General features: G+C 36.7%; 3 protein-coding genes across 4 annotated transcripts in view; 1 reads left to right on the plus strand and 2 right to left on the minus strand.

Annotated features, from left to right (window-relative positions):
- LOC136805778 (uncharacterized) overlaps positions 1–11,239 on the minus strand; it is a 28,722-nt gene extending 17,483 nt beyond the window's left edge. For both annotated transcript variants that reach the window (XM_067062336.1, XM_067062335.1), the window contains exons 1-16: positions 11,107–11,239; positions 10,872–10,966; positions 10,223–10,453; positions 9,962–10,099; positions 9,400–9,801; positions 8,302–8,415; positions 8,047–8,142; positions 7,520–7,879; positions 6,387–7,106; positions 5,883–6,263; positions 5,557–5,637; positions 4,016–4,543; positions 3,430–3,471; positions 1,274–1,414; positions 664–891; positions 225–404 (exon numbers count right to left, since the gene is read on the minus strand). In XM_067062336.1, coding sequence (XP_066918437.1) covers positions 225–404; positions 664–891; positions 1,274–1,414; positions 3,430–3,471; positions 4,016–4,543; positions 5,557–5,637; positions 5,883–6,263; positions 6,387–7,106; positions 7,520–7,879; positions 8,047–8,142; positions 8,302–8,415; positions 9,400–9,801; positions 9,962–10,099; positions 10,223–10,453; positions 10,872–10,947 — 3,718 coding nt within the window. In that variant the 5' untranslated portion in view covers positions 10,948–10,966; positions 11,107–11,239. The remainder of the gene's footprint in view (positions 1–224; positions 405–663; positions 892–1,273; positions 1,415–3,429; positions 3,472–4,015; positions 4,544–5,556; positions 5,638–5,882; positions 6,264–6,386; positions 7,107–7,519; positions 7,880–8,046; positions 8,143–8,301; positions 8,416–9,399; positions 9,802–9,961; positions 10,100–10,222; positions 10,454–10,871; positions 10,967–11,106) is intronic.
- A 2,328-nt stretch (positions 11,240–13,567) lies between these two features.
- Positions 13,568–14,851, plus strand: LOC136805837 (innexin inx3-like). The gene has a single exon (XM_067062402.1). The coding sequence runs from the start codon at positions 13,568–13,570 to the stop codon at positions 14,849–14,851; it is 1,284 nt and encodes a 427-aa protein (XP_066918503.1).
- A 1,450-nt stretch (positions 14,852–16,301) lies between these two features.
- LOC136805793 (ethanolaminephosphotransferase 1-like) lies at positions 16,302–23,257 on the minus strand. The gene is made up of 9 exons (XM_067062354.1): positions 23,137–23,257; positions 19,743–19,811; positions 19,158–19,372; positions 18,736–18,958; positions 18,410–18,518; positions 18,235–18,283; positions 17,861–18,041; positions 17,496–17,672; positions 16,302–17,348 (listed from the first exon to the last, which is right to left on the minus strand). The coding sequence occupies exons 1-9, from the start codon at positions 23,203–23,205 to the stop codon at positions 17,211–17,213; spliced, it is 1,230 nt and encodes a 409-aa protein (XP_066918455.1). The 5' UTR covers positions 23,206–23,257; the 3' UTR covers positions 16,302–17,210.
- Between the last annotated feature and the right edge of the window lie 363 nt (positions 23,258–23,620).

Below are 23,620 nucleotides of genomic sequence, written 5' to 3' on the forward strand. Positions count from 1 at the left end.
AAACAGTGGACAGTGGACGATGTAGTTTTCATATGAACTCGATCAACAATCCATTGTGCTGAACCCAGATATCACGAACAAAGCTGATCTAACTGAAAACAGACTTTTTTAAAGGGAAATCTTATTATCTTGAACCTCATACACATTTAAACCATGCCTTGACCTTTGGAAATTCCAGTAATTATTTACAAAGCAAAGTGCAAAAGAATAAGAGCTATACTTACATTCTGTTTTCATTTTGCAGAGGAAAGGTTTTGATGAGGTGCAATTTCCATCTTTCCATTTGCCCTCCTCTTGATCAATGTAAACACAATCATGTCTATTGTTTTTATTATCCACTTCTTTACCCCAATTGGTGTAAATACTTCGACTGCTGTCTGTCCAGCTCCATAAACCGTTCTTTTCTATAAAAAAAAAAGAGGTTTTCAAATTGAGTTGGAAATATACCGATATGCCGGGGTGTTACCTAATTTAAGAATTGAAGAAAACTATCCTTTACATAGTGACATTCTTGATTAGACCAACTGAATTCCTTTTGTTGAATTTCTGCTAGATTTGCAAAATCAAACTTTTGGAAATTTTTAGAATCTAGTCACGTATGTTGGGTAATTACAAGTATTAAGATTGAAAATGGCTCTTGACACAAACAAAAGAAATCCATACCTTTGTCATGGTAACCGATCCAACTCTGTTGATCCACACTGTCACTCAAAATATGGTTTTGCAAGTACAAGTTCTCATACGCATTGAGTACGCTGAACATGTTACCTTTCAACTTCTTACAATGATCTACTGCATCATCGAAGCTGGCTTTCAAATTTGTGTTCTTGTAACAAAATGTTCCAAAGTCACCCTCCGCTCCTTTCCAATCTTCCCCGCCACAATTAAGATCTTCAAAAAGAAAAATACATTTATAGAAAGGAAAGCGTCAAACTTTTCCCATTAAGGGGGGGGGGGGGTGGGTGCTCGGGCTTACCTTGATAAAATGTCAAAATGTCTGCGTCTTTAAGAGCACAAATATAACAGTCTCAGATGTTCTAATTTCATTATCGACCTTATCTGTTCAATATAACTTTTTGCGCACCTGTTTAAATCTCCAATGTTGCTTTACAGGGTACCGTTTGACGACCTATTAAACAATACCTGACTACTGGTGCAAATTGTAGTAAAGCTGTAGAAGTTTTTATTGGGAAGATGATTTTTGTTCTTTTGTCTTATTGGTACAGGTGCCCTATGGTAAGAGTTGCTTTTTTCGAAAAATTAGTGTACTGACCTGGTTTCTCTTTGATGAGATTCTTCTTGACAAGAACACTGTCATAAAGGGCTGGTTTTTTCACGTCAGCAGTGGTCAATGATAAAGGATGGATACTAGCTTCTGTTTCTGGCAACATGTAGTTCATTGCTGCACTTTGACCTGTTTTTGTACAGAATTAGAAAGTTAGAAATAAAAAGTCCGAAAAAAGGAAATCCCCTCATAAGGAAGTACTGGGGCCAAGTATTGAAAAAAGGAAGAAGGTCCCAGAGCACATACCAGCTGTTAGCATCCTCTGGTAAATTCTCCCTTCTTTATAGCAACTTATACTATGAGAGCCATGAGATCAATAACAGAAAAGACATTCCACGGCATATTGGAAACCGACCAGTCTCGAACATCTATTCATGATTATAAGTGAACCAAACTCCTTGAGTAAACTCCTCACATGCATGACGTCGAATCTGTAAGTGGGTGTCAAACGCATGCTTACAAGAAGCAACGACTACATCATACTCACCAGCTCTCACTTCAGGAGTTTCATTTTTGGCTGTCGTTATGTTACTCTTGATGTCAAGCTGTTGAGATGTCGTTCTACCGGATGGGAATAAGGAAGGGAAGAATTGCCTCCATGAAGCAACTAACGGATCGCTATTTGATTGGTTCATTTTGGGACCTGTTAAGTCTGAGTGTGTTAATGAATTGTTGGCGAAATTTGATTCGTTGCTGTATTGGGTTGTGATTGGATGGTTGGAGATGTATGCAATGTTTGATTGGTTTATTTGTTTTTCAGGGGAGAGAGTGTTAATTAAGGAAGAGTTTGCGGCTTGGAGAGAGGAAGGAGTAGGGTTAGAGGGAGAGGGGTTATTTTGGTTATTCACTGATGAAGTGTTTCCAACATTGTCTAAAAATTGACCGACTGAACTCAATATGGAGCTAGTCGAATCATTTTGATTGATGTTAGAGTTTGCGTCACCAAAAAGATCAGTCTTCATGAGTGATTCTGATTGGTTATTTGACATTAAGGAGGGATTGGATTGGTTGTTGAAAGTAGCAGATGAATCTGTTTGGCTTGATGGGGATGAGTTTGATGGTTTGACGAGATTTGTTTGGTTAGTGGGCTGCGAAGGTTGGTAAGAGAGTTGTGACTTTGGAGAACTTTCTACTGGCTGAGAAAAGCTTTTCTCAGTGAACGGTAGAGGTAGTTTATGGAGCATTTGTGAGGAGAGAGTGGGAGGGAAAATAGATTTAGGAATGTTGTCTTTCTTCACATTGTATTCCTCGTGTGAAGGAGAGAAGCCAAACATTTTGGAGGGTTTCAAAATGGGGAAGATCTCATCGGATGTACTCTCTTCTAAAGGTTTTTTGTTTGTCATTCGATGTATTACGTCATGTATTTCGTCATAAAAATTGTTTCGTTTCGGTACCGTAGGTTGAACTGTCAATAAAAAAGATGTAGTGAATGAAGCGTGTTCATGCATGCATGGGAGTGGAGGTGTGAACAAACGATTACTGAACGAACAACATGTACAACAACATAAAACAAGAAACAATAACTAAACATCTAGTGTTGGACATCGAGTACTTCACATTATATAGCCAAGCGATAAGCCACTTTTTTGAAGCAACACATGACAATGCCATGCAATGTGTTGCATACAACCATATGAACAGTTCACAAACATACAACGGACACAAACAAAACAGAAACAAACATCGCAAGTAACATAGATTCAAATGATCGGGGACGAAACATGACAATGTATACAGCAAACAACGACAACAATTGAGATAATTATGAACTAAGGGAGCGTGAACTGACAAATTACACACAAACAACGTCAAATGGTGACACCCCTGTCTCAGATATCCGGTGAGAAGCGTTTAGCCTGTGGAAATAAAATGGCGACGCTAAGTACCAATGCGGATTGATTGATCTTGCGTTTAGGTTGGGATTTTGAATTTTATACTGTTCAATATTTGGACATTTAAAACTTGAGTATCTCTCCCAGTTTGAATGAGTTTTCAGGGTGCCTTGATGTTTTTAGGTCAATTTTTTCATTGAGAAGGGGGTCTGTAACGAAAAGGGGTTTGGTAACATTAATATGAATTTATGTTTTGTCGAAGACAAGATTTATTTAAAACATTCAGTGAATCGAAAATCAACAAAAACTTACTTTGTTGAGAATGAACTGCTGCCACTGCTTCTTTTGGGTGCTCTATAATAAAAAAATGGATATAATTGATACGATATTCCCAAACAATTCTGAATTCTTTCAAAGACTGTCCATGAATGCATTGTCGGAAATTTGAAAATGTCTCTCGCCAGATATTTTTTCCAAATTCAGTAACGCTAGTTGGCCTACAAAATTATAGTGGTTGTCCATCCTACATTAAAAAGAAATTTGGAAATGAGCTCTTTTCCCTCATCTTTGAAGTCAAAGCCTTCTTAGAAATCGGCTTTGGTTTATTGTTTACACGTTTTTTTTTTTTAAGAAACTAGTTTTACCAAGCAGCCTCAATGTTTCTTAAGAAATCGGCCTTTTGAGCCTTAAATGTTTCTTACATGTTTCTAAACTTTTTGACATAATTAGCCTTGATTGGAAGGTTCTTATAAAAAACCGAATTAAAAAATGTTATTTTCTCATTCTCAGCCTCAGCATGTTTCTTAGATGTTTCTTAGTTTTTAGGCATTCTGAGCCTCATGTTTCTTAAAAGTGTGTTTCTTAAAAAAAAAAAGACGTGTATTCTTCATCTACTTACGAGCTCCCTCGTTTTGTCGTTGTTGTTCTTGAAATAATTCTTGTAGAGTTGGTAAAGTGACTTTCGATTTCGTCTCTACTTGAGTATCTTGCTTTTGAGGTATTTCAGCTTTCTTTTGTTGTTGAATGGTGGGCTGTGTTTGGATGTTTGATCTCGCTTCTGTGTTCTGATTGGTCAATGCAGACGCTAATTCTGATTGAGCGTTCGGTCGCATCCAACTTGTTTCTTGTGTTTTTGGCATTGTGTTGAATGAATATTGCGGACCGTACGTACCGGCATTCAGGGATGGTTGGTACTGATAGCTATTATACTGCGGTATTTCAGGTGATAATTCAGCTAGGTTAGAACGGAGATAGCTGTTAGTGTCCATCACTTGCGGGATGCTGTCTTTTCGTTCCGTTTGTGGCGTTTCTTGTGGAGTGCTGGTTTGTAGTAAGTTCTGCAGGTTGAGGACTTTTGAGTTGGCGCTACCAACGGCAGGTGTGGATACCAACCTCTCATGGTCTGGAACCATATGTGACATGAAATCTTTTGTAGAAAAGAAGTAAATCAAGTATTTTTATACACGGGAAGGCAAAAGTTAAATTCACTTCATATTGTTTGTAAAAGCTATTTTGAGAGTGTACCTTGTGGATTTGTGTTGGTATGACACAAACTAGTTTGATTCAAATTATTCAAATATCGCACAATTTTTTTGTATTTCATAAGAAGAATTTCGAAATTTGGAAATGGGGGAAATCTTTCGTCCGTAAGAAATTAGAAGAAGGTAGTTTACAGATAGTTTCAATGGAACATTAATTTTTCTTACAAAAAATATTTCTATACACAATTTACTGATTTTGATAAAAGTCTCTAAAAATTAACTTAAATTAACTTAAAATACAAATTGACTAAATAATGGCACGATAACACTATTCGATCATTTTGTCCGATAATCTCGATTGGCCAGACATTCACTGGAAACGATTTTGCCTCGACCATCCACATTAGATCACGTTCATCCTCGCTAGACCTATAAAATTTCGAAAAATTTGTTTTTGAGTGTTTTGTACGCAAATCGATTTTGCTTTGTGTGGAAAGAAATGTTGATAGGTCGTTAACGAGGAAGGAGCGTGATGTGGTTTTGAGGTATGGCCAAAAGTTTTTTGAGAAGTGAGAAGGAAAGAAATGGTAAATAAACCATGTGAAGGAGTGTGTGATCACTCTTCCCCGTTAACGAAGTTTTAGCTCCATAATACGCGTATATAAAAATAACATTAAATCGCAAATTGACGAACACAAGAAAATTTTGCAATTAGGTTTAGTTTACTATCAACATTTCTTTCCCCTCAATAAAAAATAATATTGTGACACAATCGATATCTTTGATACACTGGATCGTCTGTTTTCCAAAGCAAACAAACTCTAACAAACAGACTGTGGGCAAAATATCAGAGGATACAGCCTCGAAGTCCTCACTTACAAGGTGAATATGCGATCCAGTGTATGTAGAAATCGATTAACTAAAGTACAAAAGAAAGCAAAGAGGGAGAGCAACTAACCTTCTCCTGCTCCTGATCCTGATCCCTCCTCCGGGGAGCTGTTTGTACCGACATTGAAGAAAGCGTTGAACATCTTACTCCCTGCAAAACAAGTGTAAAGATTACTATTGTTTCCATTGTGGAAATATGATTTTGAGAGCTGTCGTTGAAGCCTGTTGTATGACTTTAATTGCTGGTAGCTAGGGGCGAATCCTTACAAAACCCTATCTACGATTCAATCACATCCGGTTGAGTCCCACGAAAGATGCAACGGATCCTGAAGGTTTCTACTACTAACTTCTACTACTATTTACTATTAAGATTTGATTTCTAAAAGCTCCACTTACTCATGTTGTTAGGTCCTGGTTGTTGTTCATAGTTGAATTGTTGATTGTTATTTGGGAAGAGTGAAGCTTGTTGCATGGCGTTCTGTTGCATTTGTGCGAAGTTGTTCTCGTATGGGTTTGATGGTTGTTGGTAAGCAGCAGGGGCGCTTTCAGGGGCGGCAGGGAAAGATGGAAGGGTGGCTTTCTTGCTAGCGATTGTGAAGTCTGGAATTTGAGGGCGGGGAGCTGGAGCTTGAGGTGTCTTGGAGCGTGTGGCAGCTACTTGAGCACGAACGGCACTTTCCATTTCAGGGTGGCCGCCATGTAACATTTGTTGGTATTTAGCGTTGTTGATTTCGACGCCCTCGGCATTGAAATGGCGGATTTCACCTCGTCTTTCGGCTGGAAAAAGTAAATGCAAAAAACGTTATTAAACTGTTGTAAAATCAAACTGAAAAAGAACAACATGCTATTCAGTATCTTATTTTCGTGTAGTTTGCTATGCTAATGAACATACTTAAATACCTTTTTCTTCGACGTATTTGGCTTCATCAGTTGGTGAGACTTTCATCAAGAAGACTGGGTACGAGTGATCAGAAGGAATGGACGCGCGTTTGTGAGGATCAATGATTGGTTCCATGGATGCACCAGCTGGCATGTTCCTCAAGTATTCATAAGGATCGTAATTTGCATTGTAACCCTCAATACGTGATTTCTTGTAATTCTTGGCTCCTTTTTTATCAAAAGGATTCAATTTGCCAGTTTCTGCATAATAGTCATTCAATGTAGGCTCAACTCCAGGAACAATGAATCGCTGTTGAATAGAGTCTAAAGTAGCAGCATCTGACTCATCCTTTTCCGGCTTTTTGACATCACCGGTTACTTTCAAGAACTGCGGAATATTGCTCTTACGGGCACGCTCGGCAGTAATGATTTTGGCGATTTGGATGTTTTGTCGGTTACGGTTGGCCCGGACTTCATCATCGCTTTCCGGATGGGGAATGAAGGAGCGGGTGTATTCCGTTACTTCAGCATCAGAGATCTTTGGGTATTCACCAGCAAGTTCCAAAGCGGCTTCTTCGTAATGAGCTAGAGATGATGCGATGGCTTTCAAGTCGATCTTTGGATAAAACACCGGTTGAGCAGGTCGATTGGGAATTCTGCTTCGTTTGTTGTTGCTAACTTGGTGAATCTTTGGTCTTCGTGGAATTTTAGATTTCTTTGAAATCTTTGGCTTTGGTGCCTCTGCAATGATAAGAAGGTGAAACCAATGAAGTATAAGCCCGAAGGGCTAGAAGTCAATCTCTTTGGTAGGATTTGAAGCCAACAAATCCTACCAAAGTTGCGCGGCCTTGAGCGACCCGCCTGGTTTTTACACAAATGACAGATTGAAACTAAAATTTACCGCTTAATTTCGAAAAATATATCACTCGAAAACAAAGGAATTGCTAGATTCAATCCGTCATCAAAAATACGGCGCATGTTTTAAGGCTTCAATTTTTCTTGCCTGAGAAAGGTTAGAGATTGACCTCTAGCCCTTCGGGCTTGAAACTCAATGGGTGAAACTCTATGTAAAGAAAGGAAATATTTTTCAACTCGGAACAATGAATTTCTAGCAATTTAACAGAAGTCAAAAAAAAAACCTTTCAAGTACCCACCTACAACCTGTGGTTGCTGGTCGTTATCTTGAGAATCACCTGACTCATCACCCGATCCACTTGCTGAACCCGATCCATCATCCGAATCGGATTGTGGTTGTGGGCCAGCAAAAGAGTCTTTTCTTGATGAAGGGATGTGGAATTCTTGCATTGGGTTTTGTTGGATTGGAACTTCGATTGGTCCGTTGTCGGTATCAGCATCCCCCGATCCACTTGCGCTTCCACTGCCATCAGCAGATCCCGATCCGGAACCGTCTCCCGATTCATCACGATCGGGAACTCGAATCTTTGCTCTTTCTTGAAGGATATCATGTCTTTTGCTACCAGTGACGGCCGCCTTCAAGTTTCTTCGCATGGGCTCTAAAAAAGAAGTTATGTTTTGCTTAATTCTCGTATAGTTATAAAAGAGAAAAATAATTATAAAATCACTTACTAATCTACATTACCACACGTCAAAAGAAAAAATTTAAATTGAGGTCAAAGCTTTTAAAGCTCTTTTGGCGATTAGAATTAGAAAAAAAACAAACCTTGTTCACCAGATCCAGAGAATTCACCAGAACCACTGACGTCATCTTCACTGGTCGATGTCGCTGCTGATGATGACGTCACCGGTGCTTCTGTTTCTGCAATCAAAAGAAGTGAATTGTTTTAGCAAATTTTCCCAATTCATTTAATGAACATTTTGTTGGTAAAAACACTGGTCATTAATTAGAGGACTTAAAAAGGTTGACTTTACTGTACAAAAAGTTCTAAACGTCGACAGATAGAAACAATCAACTTACTACAGAAGTTGCAGGACTTTCTACATTGTGTTCTCATTTGCTTCTCATAGTCAGTGCAATAATTGTTCTTGGCGTATTCGTTACATAAAGCAAATTGATCGTCACATACTTTTTCTAGAAAGTAAAATTAAGATGAAGGATGAAGACTGGATATGATTGGTCAAAGTCAATAAGGTTTAGTCGAAGGCTCTCCTCCTATGAAGGATTTGAAGCCATTTATTTCCTCCATAAGTTGCACAGCCGCCGTGGTTTTCATACAAACGCTGGATCGGAAGTAACATTTAACGCCGGAATTTGAGAAAAATGTAAAACAAGAAAACAAAGAAAGTGCTAAATTCAATCCGTCACCCGAAATGCGGCGCAAACTGCGAAAAGGCTTTCCTTTACGGCCAAAATTACATGGAGGGGAGACTAATCTTTTCACATAACAATAGTGAGGTCTGTTAGCACAAAAATACTTCAGATGGTGATTAAAGCATGAAATTTGGCACAGATGATCCTTAGAGGGTCTAAAACTTAATTTTAAACAGTAACACCAAATTTTCCCACCTGGCCACCTGCCAGATGACGTCATCAGGTGGCTTAGCAAAAAAATTTTTTCTTTTAAATATTCAAAATCTGATGGTATCAGCGGAAAGAGCATGAAATGCTGATGAAAATCGAGGTATAAAACATGCCTTCAAAATCTTCCTATCAAAAGTTATGAAGGTTTAAAGTTTTGTGATGACGTCATCGTAAGCCTTTCCAGGCAAAACCTAAAATCCCGTAATAACGGAACTAGTTGACCAAATTTAGTGTTTTATACAAAATTTGGTGTTACTGTTTAAAATTAAGTTTTAGACCCTGTAAGGATCATCTGTGCCAAATTTCATGCTTTAATCACCATCTGAAGTATTCTTACGTTTTTATGTGCTACCTGACCTCACTACAAGCATCATACAGTCAGACTCAAAGCAGAGTACACGGAGGAGAGAAGCAAACCATTCAAACCATTCATTCGTCTTATTTGTTCGTTAGTGTACCGTGTAACCTATATTATAAAGAAGAAAAAAACAAAAACAAAAACAACAAAAAACCATTCAAAACGTTTTATCATACCAGTGACGATGGGTCTTGCGATAGCACCATCAAGATTTTGCACATGAGAAGTTGCAACGGCCATGTTTGCTACAGGAACGATGGCCATTGGTTGCGCTGCAGCAGCAGGTTGCTGAAACTGCATCATGCCAGCATTTTGTTGTGCGTACAAGTCACCCGAAGCTATCAGATTGCTAGCGTATGGATTGTAAGCGAATTGCTGTTGCTGTGGGTATTGCACGTATTGTTTCTTGGCGACTTTCGATCGCTTCTTTTTGTGATGTACGACAGGTTCGACAGGTTCGTCATCTTCGTCATCCGGTCGTGGGATGTCGTTCTTTTTGACGATCTCAGAACTGTACTCCTCTGGACGAGGGATTTTGAAACGTTTTTGTGCTTTCATCACCGACTCAACTGTCTCTCCTTAAAGAAAAGATGTAAAAGGGAAATATTCGATTGCAGAAGTCGTAAAACGTACTACAGGGCACTTCCAACCGCAGTATAAGGTATTTTATCACACCATGTACGACACTAAAACTGATTTTGGAATCATCATCATACGTTGAGTTGTGTTTTTTCTTACCATATTCTTCGAAATGAGGGACAGCTCCTTTGAGTCGAGCATTCGGTGAATGAACGTTCAAATGGAGAGGGAAAGAGTCAGCGTCTGCTGATTGTGAGATGGAAGAACCTTCTGTAGGGATGTTACTCCTTCCATTCACTGAAAATAAGGATAAAAGAAACCTTTATATGAAAATGAAGTTTCCCGAAGATTTTAAAAGGGTAAAAAAGCTACAGTGAATATTCAGATAATATAATATAATATAAATCGAAGGAGGCATACCTCCTTGGAATCGATTGTTATACATTGCTTCTTGAGCTGGATTGACAGCTCTCTTATCATTTTGCTTGTCGCCGAAGAAATACGACCAAGCTTGTTGACCCCACTTTGCATTGGTGTTTGGTTCTTGTGAGAGTACTATTGAGCGATCTTTTCTCTCTTTCTTTACATCACTATCACCAAGAACTTTGGCAAGAAGAGAATCTGTTTTCAAATCTGATGTATCTCTTCGACCTGTAAAAGTGTTTGGAGGGTAATTAATGAATTATGATGAAGAAATATAACAGAAATCTTATTTGCAAATCTGACTTGCGATTCAAGAAAGTGCTCTATACCATCGGTAGAGCGATATATCAGTCAAGAATTTTTTTAAATCTGACTGAAGACTGCCCGAAACGGCACGAAACTCCGAGTATCGGAAAATAAATTTGTCTCTATTCTTGACTGATAAAAGAAATCTTAAATGCTGAAATCTAATTATCAAACGCTTAATTGCCTGGTATTTGTCGATAGCTTATGTCTCATGTTTTGTTCCATTCATCGCCAAGACAACTGGCTGGATCAAAAGGTTTTCTGAACGTCTTGAATCTCTGGTCAATCAAAGTTAAGTATAAGCTCTAGAATGAGTTGTGTATCTTGAAAAGGGACTTACTTTTGTGTAGACAATGGACGGTTGAGGATAGATAAAGGGTGAGCACTAAAAGGCTCTGTGGCGAGAAAAGATGCATTGCAAATTGTATTATATTCCTGAAACAAAAGAAAAGTGAAATCCATATAAAACAATAGACGTTTAGAGCCTCGCCAAATCAAACAGTACAACAACTCGTCACCAATGTACGCGATTCCAAAAAAAAAAAAAAATTGAAAATTCCAAAACCAAAACTAACCTTTATCTAAATTCTTTGTTTAATTATTTCTTCAGCATTTTCAAATCCTTTGACCCCTAACTTAATTCATGGGGTAAAAATCTTCCCTGTCTTGGATTTTTCTTTTTCGATTTTCCTGTTTTGTTCAATCTTCAGTTTGTGAAAGCTGGCGCAGCTCGATTCTGCAGCAATGCTCAAAGTGAGCAAGAAAAACATGACGAAATAAACTGTATTGTTCGCTGCTCAATCAACTGGAAAATGTATCCTTCATAAACAATAGCTGATCTTCCATCCGGGGGTATTGTAGGTAAAAATTTGATAGATTTGTAGTATAAAATACAGCTAATTAAGAAGATAGGAAGTCCCCCGTCTTAGTTCGAACACTGAAAAAAGCAAATGTTCGAAATAGATTCGAAAGAAACAAATATTAGTAAATAAAGCGAATAAAAACAACGATGGATCTGAATAGCCTTAAACAAAGATGCTATCAATATTGAGAGTTGATAACAATCAATTTTAATTACTACTCACCGTGCTAATTGAATTAATGCTTATTAATTTTTTAAGTTCAAAAATATTCCAGGTTATATTTTCAATTTGACATGCTTAAGAATTCAGGGAATTTATCTAAAACACAGATTTAATTAAACCGAATTTAGTTTTAGTACAAATAAATAATTTCCCAAATAGGGGAAAGGCAAAGAGACTAGATCAACGCATCATTTTTTATGAGTAATTTCATTATTTATGGCTAGCCACGGTAACATCTAATCAGGAATTAAATTTACTCCTCGATATAAGATTTTGTTCTAAAATTATCAGGTAAAAATCATGTAATTACCTTCAGTTTATATTTGAACTAAATTTCATACCGAACTCAAATTAATATTCCCCGCACTACAAAATATTCTACCAATTAAATCTTTATCAACAAAAAAAGTAATACTTTCGCGTCCTGGTTAGATTAGGCTTAGTTGCATGAAAAAACTCAAACTCAGAGACTTTTATCCGAAGGAGAATAAATTTTATCCGGAGTTCTTCATTTCTTACTTCATTTTGTCACGGAAATCTGCACTAAAATTAGAATAGCCCTTAGGGGGGGGGGGCAATTGAAGTAAAAATAAACCAGCTGCGCTGGGAGGTCAGCCCGAAATCCGAACTGCTAAGAAAGATTAGAAAATTAATTAGATGATATTAAATTCGCTAAATGGAGTGATACGTGTTAAGATAAGAAGTTTCGAAAGAGAAGCGGTGTAATTTGTTTTGCTCTAAAATAATATTTAACTTCTTGAAACTTAACCATACCAGAAAGTCACTGAAGTTGTGAAAAATTAGTCCAGAAATTTGCTGAATACCTTATCGGGGAAAACTTCGTCGGGGAAAAGTGACGAAATTTTGGACAAGTGACGAATATTTTCCCCGACGAAAATTTTCCCCGGCCTTAATGCGTTTACCAACTACCAGCAAGTGACGAATTTTTCCCCGACGAAAATTTTCACCGACGAAAATTTTCCCCGACGAAGTTTTCCCCGATAAGGTATAATACCTTATAAGACTTTTCGCTGTTGAGATCAAGATCATGACTAAAGTCGCTCTTCGAATGAAAGTTGCGCAATTATTATAGGTAGATGTAGATCATTCGACTTTAAAAAAAAGACACTCATGATTGGGATGGGAATTAAATGGCAGAATTCGGTTTGGCTATGAAAAATTGCACGTTTATTGTGAAATTTGTCCGACTTCATACTGTGATAACATAATTTGGAAGGTTCGATGATCGGACACAGGTCAAATGAAAGGACGTTATTTTGTTCATGTAAAACACGGATCTTTCTCTCTTAGAGGTAATTTAGGATACACTTTGTTACCAGCATTTCTATCTGCGAGGCATTACATAAACATGAAACCGATCGAATTAAACTAAGCCATATATAATAAAGTCACAAAACAGGATGAGACTAGAAAACATGGCATTCTTTTCAAAAAAGAAACACTCGCTTAAGCTCTTATGACTGAATTAGTGAAAAGAGACAAGTCTTTATAACAAAGTATCGGCTTACTGAGTAACATACCTCTTTAAGACAATTAGCCAATCAAAAGATTGTTGATCCAAATCCCATCAAAAGGCGATTCATCAAACATCAACACGTTTTGCACCATCTTGGTCACTCCTTCTCTCATCTTTTCGCCCTTATTGATTGGTCGACCGTCACAGGGAAGAGACGCAAGGAGAGCGACATTGCTTTATTCAATCGTCCCATACAGGTCATACAACTTTCTGAAAGAAATATAAAAGGAAGGCATTTCACAAGGCTTTCAAATACCAAGGATCACAAAGTTGAAGCGCCAAGTTAAGATCAAACTTAGTCAATTAAGGAGGATTGTTTTATTTTGGTGTCCAGCGCTATCAGAAAAGTTTTGCGGATTAAAGGGGTTTTATTTACCAAGAGTGCCGGTGACAAGTTTTGTTGCTCGGATCAAGATGACCATCATCACAGGCAATATAAAGGATATCTTATCCATCAAGATGAAACCACGTCATGATGACGTCACTGATCAGTTCAGCAGAATTTTCATGGCCAAAATCTTCTTGATCTCATCACTGATCATGAGCGTGGATTTCTTCAGTGATAAAGTCTCTTGTATCGTTCCTGGGGACTCCTCTCTGTCACGTGATTTCGTCCACAGCGCTTGTTGGATCCAAGGTTTCTACATCTATGAAGAAATGAGATATCGGTTTTCAGAATCGGGTTATTTTGGAATCCCGAAAGACGTTGAGCTGGATGGTATTTACCCGGATGGGAAATTGTGTCGACGTTTGAACAAAGCGTCGCATTTATTAGACGAGGACTGTAAAGAAATGACCAAGACGTTTTACATTCAATTCCAGTACTTTCCGTTTTACGTGGCAAGCATCGCTATCATGTTTTACATGCCTTACATCTTATTCCGCATCATCAACGCAGACATCATCAGCTTGCGAGACAACCTGAAAGCCCCAAGTGATACTACTGCCGAAAAACTTGTTCAAAATTACTTCGACTACTCAATGAACGGCGGGAAAGGAAAACTACGCATGCGTGTAGGATTGAATGTTTGCGTGAAAATATTCTACGTTCTGGTCAATGTCATGAGCTTCGTTTTCACAGATGACCTTCTAAACGGTAACTTCAAATCATACGGTCTTGAATGGCTCAAATGGTCGAAATTGAACAATTCGTTGGCGTTCGCTTACACACGTACGCGCGCTCACCCAAAACCAGGGAATATGTTATTACCAGCGATGGGGTTCTGTGATATCACAGAAGGTGTGAAGGACGTTAGACACTCATTCACGAATTACAACAAGTTCATTTGCGAGATAAGCCCTCATATTTTGTACCAATACGTGTTGGTGGTTCTTTGGTTCCTGTTAATCATCAGTATTGTCATTTCAAACATTGGCGTCCTAATCAATATGTTTTCACTCTCTTACATCATGCTTTCGTGTAGAGAATCACGAAACGTCTCACGGAATACACGAAATATCGTCAAGAGGGTGCGTAGAAATATCACTATCCGTGAAATCGAGTACTTACAGTTCATACGAGTGAAAAATTTGGCCATGTTTGGAGAGGTAGTGAGGCTTCTTCAAGCGAGGGCGGAGCAGAGATATGCACACAATTTTGAGGTACATGAAACGAGACAAAGGAGCCAACATCAAAGCTTTGAAAGACCTTCATACGGTAAACAGACCTCTCTATTGCTGAGAAACACTAAGTCTTGAGATTTTTAGTTCCGAAAACTGTAGACATTTGTGGTGATTGCTCTTGCTTCAATGAAACTCTGGTGTAATATTCAAAACAATAAGCCCATTGTGTCGGGTACTTTAAAACAGATGATTTTGATATTTTATCATCTTGATGAAACTAGACATATTGTTAGAAAATTTTATGCTGTTAATTAGTTGCTACTTCTTTTACACTGAATTTTTAAATAGTAATCATGATTTTTTGGAACTCAATTTTTATTAATCCAATATATTATCTTGATCTTATCTCTGATTCTTAATGTGTCCGAAACGATTATCTGTGTAATAACTCAAATTATCTCAGGCACTTTATGAAACTTAGAAAGGACATGCTTACTTGTTTTCGTGACGAAACCTTTGATAAACTATAGAAACTGGAAATTTTTGAATCCCTGGCTGTAGTCTTGACAAAATAAATGTTAACATACGATACGCGTGCGTGCTTGGACATGAGGAATTGAGAAGTGAATGTTTGGCATGGTTAGTGAGAATTACTCACTTCGACCATTCACTCTAATCCAATTAGAAACAGTCAAGCTCTGTTTTTTATTATTAATATCTTGGCAAATAAGGGTAAATACCGTAGTCAAATTTCAAGGCAACTAATGTATCAATAACTGTTCAAATCGACTCCGATAATTTTCATGACTTTTAAACCACAAACAGAATCAAATTGCACACGAATAATGTACATACCTTTCAAACAGAGGGTCTCGTTCATTCTCATTTTCGTCACTCCTCTATTGGCTAAGAAATACATCTTCTTTATACCATTCATATTTCATTTCTTTTCTTTGTACTTATTGATTAATTTTTTATCAGTTTTCTCATTTTCTAAACGAAACAAAATATTGAAATAGGTTGGGCGAAAGAGCTAAAGAAATTTGTAAGGGGGATCCGGAATTCAGCCTAATAGGGCTGTAAGAAAAAAGAATCTTGTCTCGTCGGTCCTATAAAGAACAGCGGTTTTTTATATGTTTTGCTCACTTTTAGATTACGTTAGTAAATAAACCAATAGATCTTATCGGAGTTTTTAATTTTTCTAAAAGAGATGCATTGTGGGATTGTTTCGGGAGTATTACAATAAAATTCCTTCGAAGAATTCCTAAGAGATTTCTATTGTAATACTCCCGAAACAATCCCACAATGCTTTTTTAGAAAAATCAAAAACTCTGATAAGATCTATTCCAACAAGGAACTTTGATTTAAGTTTCTTGATTCCAAGAAGAATTTGTGATCAAACCTGAGTGACTCAAATTTATAAAGTTATCTAGAAAGTTACAGAAACCTTCCAGGCCACGGTTTTCATAATGTTATGGATTCATTTTGTCATTTTGGTTATCTATGAATGTGAAAAGCTGAGAAGGGTGGCTCAAAAAACCCTCTAAAATAGTTTAAGATTGGTTTAAACTAAAAGAAAACATGATTTTCCTCGTAAATGTTTGTTAATTGATCGCATTTATGGCACAATACACAAGATTTCAAAAACTATAATAAACTGAACATGAAAAACTATTATATAACTATTATATGACCTATAAATATCATCCAAGATTATTTTTCTTCAAATTCTTAATAAATATCTTGAATATTCTGGTGAGTGGGAAAACGAACAAAGCAAAAACGAACAAAGCAAAAAAGAATAAATAAAGAGAAAAAGTAAGAAAATAAAATCAATCAAATTTCCAGAATACTAGCCGCTAAAATATAAGGCTGACAAATATTTGTTATGGTGCTGTATGGTAAAGTCTGTAAATTCAATAAAATCGAACGAAAAAGGCGTGGAACTGAAAAAATGGTTTGATTTGAAGGGTAAAAAGCAATAGATGATAAAAAGATGAAAGAAATTATTGGAAAGAGCTACAATCTCTCACTCAAACGATGAACTAGGCTCTGAACTCCATGTGGTGTTAAAAAACTCTCTGATGACCAAAAGATATTTACAAATGATCATATACAATCAAATATGTTGTTATTTTATAAACTATTTTAAAACATAGTGAGTATATGCTCAAATCTCATCACCTGATACTGTGTAAGTACAAGGATCCTTGCTTATGTAAACAAAAACCAGCGAAGTTGGGCTGAGATTTCAGACACACACTGTATACAAATTAAAAAATGATAAAAAGAACTCTACCCGGATCTCGTTCATGACGAAGCTAGACAAATCTGTTAGGATCTAATTATGTTAAAATTCAAAATAAAATTTTGTGAGCAAATAAAAATATCATCAAGTAACTAATTCATGGGTCGAAAGAATTTTCTCTACCATCACTTGGGATTCATGCTGGCTCTTCCTTTAAGAGGAGATCCAAAGACTTAATCTTCAATTTCAGTCTTGGGCAACTTTTCCATTAGCTTTTATTCCATTTGAGTGTCCGTTGGTGTACGCATGACCATTTACTGCTTTGACAGGTTTTTTACCGATTTTGAAAACATACACATTCAAATGATCTGCTAATTGACGAACCTGAAACGAAAACACGATCTTTGTTTTAATTCGCTTAGAAATTTCACTTAGAAATTTTATCAAAGAAATGGTTCTTAAAAAGAAAAGCGTCAAATCTATATCAAGGGATCCAAGTTTGATCCAAATTTTTTTTAAACTTTTGCTTACCACATTGACACCATAGTGTATATGGCCCAAAACAACAAAAGCAAAATACACAGCTAGCATTTTATTATCATTGACCAGTTTTAATTGACTGCACACAATCATAGGGAAGAGTGGGTATGCCAAAATGTTGAAGCGATCACACTGGGAATTGGTCATCTGTGCTATGATCAGGCGACACTACAAAGATAAATGAAAATAAAATTCTGATAAATATTAAAATATTAAAATTATTCAAATGTAATGTTATCAAAAAAGGAGAATTTTGAAAACAACAGCTATACTGGAGAAACATTGGTATCTCAGAATAAACCCACGATAAGGCGATATGGAAACCGAGAACAAGAATAAATGATACAAACTCTTACATTCAGATTTGCGTAGATGATTCCATATGTGATTGCATACAATCTCAGATTAGTGTAGAAAATGTCAGCATGTGAAAAGTATCCAAAGTAGAGATAGACCAAAGTGACTGAAGTTAAGCTCAACATTGGCATCAATCCTTCAAAGAAACTGACACATTTTTCTGGTCTGTCTCTTCGTGCCCTGAAACAACGATTGTTAGAAAAGTGTTAACATTAACTTTCAAATTTGGTTGTACAAGGTTATACTAGAAGTTATCATTATGCATAGTTTAAGAAACAGTAAAACAAGAAATTCTAGTTCAGCATCAGCTGTTTTTTGATTAGAGAATATGAGAGCTGATTCAAAGTTAGAAAAATCTCAAGTCATTACTTACACATATTGATTATAAATGCTCATTGGAACACACAGACATGGTGCAGCGGCTGTAATAATTAGAAAAGGAAGTGATCAATCTATCATGATATTTGTGATTCTTACTCTTAACCCTTACTACTTACTATCCCCAAAAAATGTTTCTTATTTTGAGCTAAATTCAAAAAAATTCTTACTATATAATGTAACTTTCAGAACTTGAGTGATAGAATAATCTTGGTAGACAACTGTTCTCCACAGTTCAGGACCATACAAATATGTTGCGAAAAAACATATTGATAGCCACTGAAATAAAAAAAATAAAGGCTTTTCAGTCTGGTGAGTAGATTTCTACATTTTCAATGTTAACACTTTCAAAATCTTTAAATTGTATGACAGATATATTATCAGAAGATTTATAGCAAACTAAATCAAGTTACTGGTAAGAAATGGGTTAATAAGAGTAGGTAATGTGTTTTCAGGAGAAAGTTTTTTTCAAAAATGATATGAAATTAAAACTTACAATTTGTGAGATATCATACGCCCAAGGCAAATACATAACATTTGTTGTGTATTTTTCCCAGTGCGAGAAATAAAATGCATAAAACACAACAACAGCGACAAAGAAAAGTTCCAGCTCAGATGCTGTTGCTGTACTGACACCAAAGCAGGAAAAGATTCCAATAGCCATGAAAGATACAATGCTACTATCACAACCATGATCAAACAGTTCTCCCAATGGTGATCTATAATTAAAAAGTCTTTTATTTAGAATTTTCTCATCCTCTAACCCAGTCAGATTTAATCAAGTTGAAATACGGAAATAAAAAATATCATAAATATTTTGAACAGAAAGATGAATTAGAGATTCATCATCAAATTTTCAACGTTAACTAAAGGCTAACGAAATTTGTAGTGAAAAGAGTACTCATTAAAATTTCTTACCCCGACTTTGTCCTTCTAGCTTGTTTTCCATCAATGCCATCAAATTGATGAGAGCAAAAAATACAGACAGCACCAACAAGCCATACCCAACGAGGGACATTCTGACTGATAGCACTGAAGTTTGGATCATAATAACTTAGTAAGATGAACATGAATAAAGAAAGCAACCATCCAATTAATGTCAATAAATTTGCTGGGAACCATAGTGGACAAACCTATGAGGGAACAGTTTTTAAAATATTTTTAGTTTTTTCAAGATAATAATTCCTAATCTATGGTCATAACTGAAAACAATGAAAACTAGCGATGCAATACTTTTGTTTCACCGGGGATACTGCTCTTTAGTCTGTTCTTGTTTCCTCCACACATTTGTTTTCATTTAACCACTTATTGGCTGACGTCCACAATAATATACATAATCATAGTGAATTTAATTTGACCACTTCACAATTAGGTAAGTCCATAAATGACAAAGTTAAACAAGTTATTCTATTTAGCTCTTATTCAAGGAACAAAAATACAAACAGTCTCTTAAAAAGATGATTCTAGGTGACATCTCTTGAATAGTAGTTGATTATAACTCACCTTTACAAGTTGGTCCCAGAATGGGTGCATCACATATTTGGATAAAGGTGAGGTATCGATTGAGGAATACTACAAAACAATATAAATACAGAAATTTCATCAATTAAATCCAAATTTCATCAAAACCATGCACACAAAGCAAGGAGACTGAAATAGGAAAAAAAATTTTTCTCTAAACCACTTTAAATGGACTCCCTAAACACATTAGAAGATTAGGTTTCTTGGATTTTCAAAACAAAGGAACGGGCTTTTGGTATAAGTAATTTAGAATGGCTTTGTTTACGATGATTCCCCAAGCCTCTCATAAAAAAGATTTTCTAATGGACCTCGTGGATGATAGTGAAATGTCTGAAAATGACTTTAAAAGTACCCTCTATATGCAATGTGCATCGTTTTTCATATTGGAATGTAAGTACACAATTAATATTTTGATTTATCTGTGTTCTATGATAACTTAGGATCAGGCTGGACTTAAAAAATTGTTGGTTTGCCGTCACCCGACCGACCCTACCTCGAAACATGCCGACTCAAAAAATTTTATTGCCATTTTAAAGAAGATTTTTTTTCCTTCAAAAACTTCAAACAATAAAAAATCAAAACTCGCATCTTGTTTGTCTCAAGCATAAGAATTGTAAATTCCCTGCTAGCACTTCTGTTTTTTATTCAAAATTACCTAAATGTAAACAAACTGTTAACCCTTCCATGGACGAAAATTTCAAAAATCGCCAAAATAAAAAAAAATTCCGACCGACCGACCCACGTCCAAAATCTAGGGTCGGGTGACGGCAAACCAACAATTTTTTAAGCCCAGCCTCACTCTCATAAAAATCCCATGTGAAATCACCTCTTGTGTCTTGATAAAGGAAAGCTATCCTAAACAAAAACAGTTCTTTTTATCGCTTCTCTTTTTATTCACTCGCTGCCCACCATCTTGGAATTTTGTTTGTTCTGTTGAATGCAGAAATTGTACTATTTTCATTTTTTTCTTGTTGCAACAAACACCCTGTACGACCCTGGACACTACCGTACATTGTACGATGTTGTCCGCTGGGATTTTAGGTTAGAATGCCAAAACACCGTACATTAATTTTCCTACCGGACGATGTACGGTGGCGTTTTTCTACCGCTTCAAGGCGACCAAGCGGACCGCTTTCGAATTGCTCGTAAAAATGCGTTTCCCTGGTCAACTGCAGTCTTTAAAAAAACCGTCTCTGTTTCAGAAAACAATCTAGTAAGTCTGATCACGTTCAATCTTTTTTCCAGTGGTTTGTTTTCTCAGACCAAAGTTTCTTTCTAGTTTCAAAATTGAAAGTAGTGTGTTCATTCTTATACTATTGTATTCAATTCTAAAACTAAACAACTTCTTAGATTCATTTACAAAACAAAAATGTACAGAATATTAAAAATAAACCGATCTATGGACAAAGAGAACCAGCAGGCAGTTAGTCACACTAGGAAATTAAGCTTTCAGAAAAAACAACATCAGTCATCTACAGGATACATTTCAACAACAAGGATGAGAATTACCTGAATCAAGTTTGCAAGACAATATTAATTAAAACTTGAAAGTTGGAAACAAAATAAAACGTGCAGCAGCCAAAATCAACCAACCAAAATTTGTCATTCAATTCCCGAGACAGCGCTTCGATTTTTAAGGCCTTGTTTATACGCTAAAGTAAAAACAATTCTGCACATGTAAATGGGTCATTGTTTGAGGTCCGGCAAAATTTCCGGGACATAGCCTATCCGGCGGTGCGCGGATCTAGGTGGATTCCGCCTCCCCGTAGATCTTTTTCTTGGGAAGTTGATCTTCAAATTAGTTTTCAAGGTTGGCTTGGCTCTAATTTTTTCAACTATGGCTCAAATTTTAGGCAATTTCTCAAAGTTTTTGCAAATGTTAATTTCATTAAAAAGCGCCGGGTTATTTTTTCATGAATCCCTTTAGAAGTTTTGCGGCGCATTTTTTTGCTTGAGAGTCAAATAAACGATATAGCGTTTTCGCAGCATTAATCTTTGATACTCATTTTGGCGGGACGCTAGTGTGACTAACTGGCAGGTATGTAGCTTTTGACTTTTTACTTTCGCTACACCAGACGCAATAAGTCTGGTGTCAGTCGTCCGGTGTTGCATACAGGGAATTTTGGACGCTGGACATTTATGAAACAAAAAATTAAGAAACACCGGATGCACCGGACTGGTCATGTCCGGTGTTTTGATTGTCCGGTGGGAAAAATATCCTTCTCCAACACCGGACATCCGACTTTCTTAAGTCTGGTGTAGAAATTGTCCGGTGGTTAAAAAAATTCTCTTTTAACACCGGACTTTCGCGTGTTCGTTAAGTCCGGTGCGTCGGCAGGGTCCTGTACGGGGATGTCCAGGGTCGTCACCCTGTGCCCCTACATTTGTTACCCCCTTTTTTTAGAGTGCACTTCCACTCATTTTATGCTACAGTACCGTGAGATTGGGTAACTTGCATCAGTGGAGGCTAACATGCATAGCCCTCAAATCGAAGACCTGGCTGGTCATTAAAGTACAAAATTAAATCAAAACAAAAATGGTAGAGTAGAGCTGCGAGCGGAGCTGTGTAGTTGTATATTAATGACCAGCTGGGTCTTTCATTTGAGGGCTATTATGCATGTTATAGCCTCTCCACTCTGATGCAAGTTAGACGGTCATTGAAAAATTGTTCTATTCGCGTCACCCGTCTGCATCAAATAGACCTTTTTTCAAAGAGGACGACCTGTTGAATAATTATGTAGTCCAGGCATAAAAACAATGATAGAGCCATGCATAATTACTGTATCATGCATATTGTAATAATTATGCATGGTTTTATCATTGTTTTTCTGCTGGACTACATAATTATTCAACAGGGTGGTCTCTTTGAAAAAAGGTCTATTTTCCGCTGATTTTCCGGTGCGGAGATGCGGAAAAAATCAATTTGTTCCTTTAAAGTATAGCTTTTTTCTCAATTGCTCTGAAGACCATCGAAAAATTGTTTTGCCCGCCCCTGAGTTACTGGCGTGATTAAAAAAAACCGGGAATGTTTTTGACCGCCCGTCCGCCGTATGCATTTTTAACACCCGTTGCGAGACGCGAACAGAGCATTTTTTCGATGACCGCCTTACCCAATCTCACGGTATTTGTTTGACCCTTACAGTGCATTTCCAGTAGTGTGAATAACACACCCTTAGAGGGGCTAACATACATCACCCCTATGTTAGGTTGATCGCTTACCTTGAGTCTGCTCCGTTCTCTCCACCCCTTGCCTTCTCTCAATCGCGGGGTTTTATAGCCGCTGCCTGCTGGAACCCTTTCAAACTTAGCAATTATGAAAAAACAATAATTAGACTATGTTATTTAAATATTAACTTTGAAAATAGAACATGCATACCTTATAGTTGTCAAAGCCTGAGAGCTGGTTTTTTGAGAGGTATTTGTAGTTCAGCAAAAGAGACGCCATGATAAACAGAGGAGAAGAAGTTGCCCAATAAAATTGATAGAGATACTCCCGTTTATAATCTTTTCAAATTGTTGATAACAAGTTGCTGGGCCATGTGGAAACCAGGCTTTTTATTATCAATTATATTTTATTGAAAGATATTTATTTTTCATAGCAAGATAGAAAATAACTGATTCAACATATAACATTTTTATATTTTTAAAGTAACTTCAAATTTTAGATTATTTAAAAGGAAGAAAAGATAAAGATTTGAAATTTAATAAATATCGTTTATAGATGGTTTCTATCTAAGGGATTGCTTTTTAAAAGGTGAAGCCCGATTTCTAATCCGATTTCCCCGAATATGCTTCGCGCCCAATGCGTTATCCGTGGGCACACGTAATTACCGAATCTTTAAAAAGAAATTAGAAAAAAA

The sequence above is a fragment of the Clytia hemisphaerica genome, unplaced genomic scaffold (genome assembly GCF_902728285.1).
Source record: "Clytia hemisphaerica strain Z4C2 unplaced genomic scaffold, Clytia hemisphaerica genome assembly, whole genome shotgun sequence".
Taxonomy (NCBI): Eukaryota; Metazoa; Cnidaria; class Hydrozoa; order Leptothecata; family Clytiidae; genus Clytia; species Clytia hemisphaerica.

What these genes read in the sequence shown, in the direction of transcription:
- LOC136805837 (XM_067062402.1), top strand. Translation starts at nt 13,568, where the DNA reads ATGACCATCATCACAGGCAATATAAAGGATATCTTATCCATCAAGATG.
- LOC136805793 (XM_067062354.1), bottom strand. Translation starts at nt 23,205, where the DNA reads ATGGCGTCTCTTTTGCTGAACTACAAATACCTCTCAAAAAACCAGCTC. An exon ending in TCTGGGACCAACTTGTAAAG is followed by an intron (nt 19,373 to 19,742) that starts GTGAGTTATAAT and finishes GTTCCCTCATAG; the next exon opens with GTTTGTCCACTATGGTTCCC. An exon ending in CGTATGATATCTCACAAATT is followed by an intron (nt 18,519 to 18,735) that starts GTAAGTTTTAAT and finishes TTTTTATTTCAG; the next exon opens with TGGCTATCAATATGTTTTTT.